The 2,500-nt window shown below is 46.5% G+C and overlaps 1 protein-coding gene across 1 annotated transcript in view; it reads left to right on the top strand.

Moving 5' to 3' along the window:
* The window catches only part of LOC113819614 (uncharacterized), a 4,790-nt gene that overhangs the window by 1,862 nt on the left and 428 nt on the right, over nucleotides 1-2,500 (top strand). The window contains exons 3-4 of the mRNA XM_070140290.1: nucleotides 1-70; nucleotides 2,079-2,263. The exon at nucleotides 1-70 is cut by the window's left edge and continues 36 nt beyond it. Of these exons, the coding sequence (XP_069996391.1) occupies nucleotides 1-70; nucleotides 2,079-2,263 (255 nt within the window). The remainder of the gene's footprint in view (nucleotides 71-2,078; nucleotides 2,264-2,500) is intronic.

Raw genomic sequence — 2,500 nt, 5'->3', positions numbered from 1 at the left:
AAGTGGATTAGTTTACTGGATAATTGGCATCAACTATTGCACCACCTTTGACATCCCCGAGAGAAACATTGTAAGTATGTGTCGCGAGGGAGGGAAGGGAGGGGCGGAGGAAAGGGGGGGGGAAGGGGGTAGGGGAGGGGAAAGAGGAAAAGGGGGAAAGGGGGAAGGAAGGGAGGAAAGAGGGGGGGGGGAGGAAGGGAGGGAAGAAGGGAAGGAAGGAAGGAAAAAGGGGGAAGGAGCAAAGGGCGGGTGGGGGGGGGGAGGAAGGGAGGAAAGCGGGTGGAAGGTAGGGAGGAAAAGAGGAAGGAAGGAAGGGAGGAAAGGAGAGGGGGACAGGAAGGGAGGAAACGAAGGTTTGCCCGAAAGAAACATTGTAAGTATGTGTTGCGAGGGAGGGGAGGGAGGGACGGAGGAAAGGGGGGGGGAAGGGGGTAGGGGAGGGGAAAGCAGGGGGGAAAGACGGGGGGGGGGGGGGGGGGGAAGGGGAAAGAGGAAAAGGGAGAGACAGAGAGAGAGAGAGAGAATGGGGGGGAGGGAGGGAGAGAGAGAGAGAGAGAGAGAGAGAGAGAGAGAGAGAGAGAGAGAGAGAGAGAGAGAGAGAGAGAGAGAGAGAGAGAGAGAGAGAATGGGGGGGAGGGAGGGAGGGAGAGAGAGATAGAGAAAAGGGGGTTGGAAGGGAGGATAAAGGGGAAGGAGCAAAGGGGGGGTGGGGGGGAGGGATGAAAGCGGGTGGAAGGTAGGGAAGAAAGGAGGAAGGAAAGGGGGGAAGGGGGAAGAGAGGAAAGGGAGGAGAGGGGGACAGGAAGGGAGGAAACGAAGGTTTGCCCGAAAGAAACATTGTATGTGTCGCGAGGGAGGGAGGTAGGAAAGGGGGAGTGGGGAAAGGGAGGAAATGGGGGGAGGGGAAGGAAGGGAGGAAAGGGATGTGGAAGGTAGGGAGGAAAAGAGGGAAAATAGGAAAAGAGGGAAGGGGGAAGGAAGGGAGGAAATGGGTGGAGGGGAAGGGAAGGAGGAAAAGGGGGGGAGGAAGGGAGGGAAGAAGGGAAGGAAGGAAGGACAACGGGGAAGGAAGAAAGGGGGAGGGGAGGAAGGGAGGAAAAGGAAAGAAGAAGGGAGGGAACGAAAGTTTGAAATCTGATTTGCAATATGTGTCTGGATGTGATGGACGTTCTAAGGGAAAGGGTTATGTTCTCTCTATCATTGTCTCTCCTTCTCCCTTTTTCCCGCTCTGTCTCTTTTTTCTGTTCTCTTCGTCTCTCTATGTCCTTTAATTCTTTTTCTGTCTGTTTTTTCTTTTTTCTTCTCTCCTTGTCTCTCTATGTCCTTTCAGTTTCTCTTTTTTCCTGTCTTCTTTTCTTTTTTTTCTGTTCTCTGCTTCTTTTATTCTATTTATTTATTTCTTCGATCTATCTTGTGTTTTCTTCCTTCCTCTCTTTATTTCTCTTTTTTTCCAGTTCTTTTTAGCTTCTTCCTCTCGATTATTTCTTCATTTCCCCTTTATTGTAGTTTCCTTTCTATCATTTATTTCTTTTTTATCGCTCTCAGTCCCCTACTTTCTGCTATTCTCTTTATTTTTATTTTTTCTCAGTTCTTTCGCCCCCTCTTCCTCTTTATCATTTCTCTTTATTTTCTCCTTTTCCAATTTTCATTCTCTCCGATATTCCTCTTCTAATCTATTTTCATTTTTTTTTTCTCTTTATTTCCCACTTTTCCAGTTCTCCCATCTTCTTATCAGTCTTCTCTATCTCTCATTTTTTAACCAATTTTCTCTCCTCTCTTTATTATCATTCCTCGCTATATTTCTCTTTTTTCCAGCTCTCTCTCCCACCTTTCTCACTATAATTTTTTCCCCTCTTTCTATAATCCCTTTCTATATTTCTCTTTTTCTCAATTCTTTCTTCCCTCTTTAATGTCATTCCTCTATTTCTTTTTCTTATCAATTCTCTCTCCCCTTTTTATACCATTCCTCTTTTTCCCAATTTCCTCTCCCCTTTTTATACCATTCCTCTTTTTTCCCCAATTTCCTCTCCCCTTTCTATACCATGCCTCTCTACATTTCTCTTCCCCCCCCCCCCCAGTTCTCCTCCATCAAGTTCGTAGGAAGCTCCAACGCTCTCAACGCCGATACCTTCACGCTGTACCAAGGGACTTACTTCAGCGGGATGGAGAAGTATACCATAGAAGACATACCCGACTTGGGGGCCTTCAGCAACCTCGCCTCTTCTGCCATCGTGACAGGTTCTTCCCCCTGGACGCTCTATTCGTGAGTTCTACTTTTTTTTCCGTTTGTGCGTTTGAACTATGAGATATACATTTTGAAGCACGTAAGTAATCGTGAAATTTACATTCAAAAACGTGGAAATGCCTTCGAAATATGTTTAGTAATCATTGGATGCCAGTTGCTGTGAAATTATAGACGTAATACTTTTGAGACGAGGTTCTGCCAGTTGTTCTTACCTGATAGGTTAAGATTTCAGTACATTCCTTAACAACTCGATAG

Source organism: Penaeus vannamei, chromosome 26, assembly GCF_042767895.1.
Source record: "Penaeus vannamei isolate JL-2024 chromosome 26, ASM4276789v1, whole genome shotgun sequence".
NCBI classification, from domain to species: Eukaryota; Metazoa; Arthropoda; class Malacostraca; order Decapoda; family Penaeidae; genus Penaeus; species Penaeus vannamei.
The sequence above is the reverse complement of the archived record's forward strand: the minus strand, read 5'-3'. Positions and strand labels throughout refer to the sequence as shown.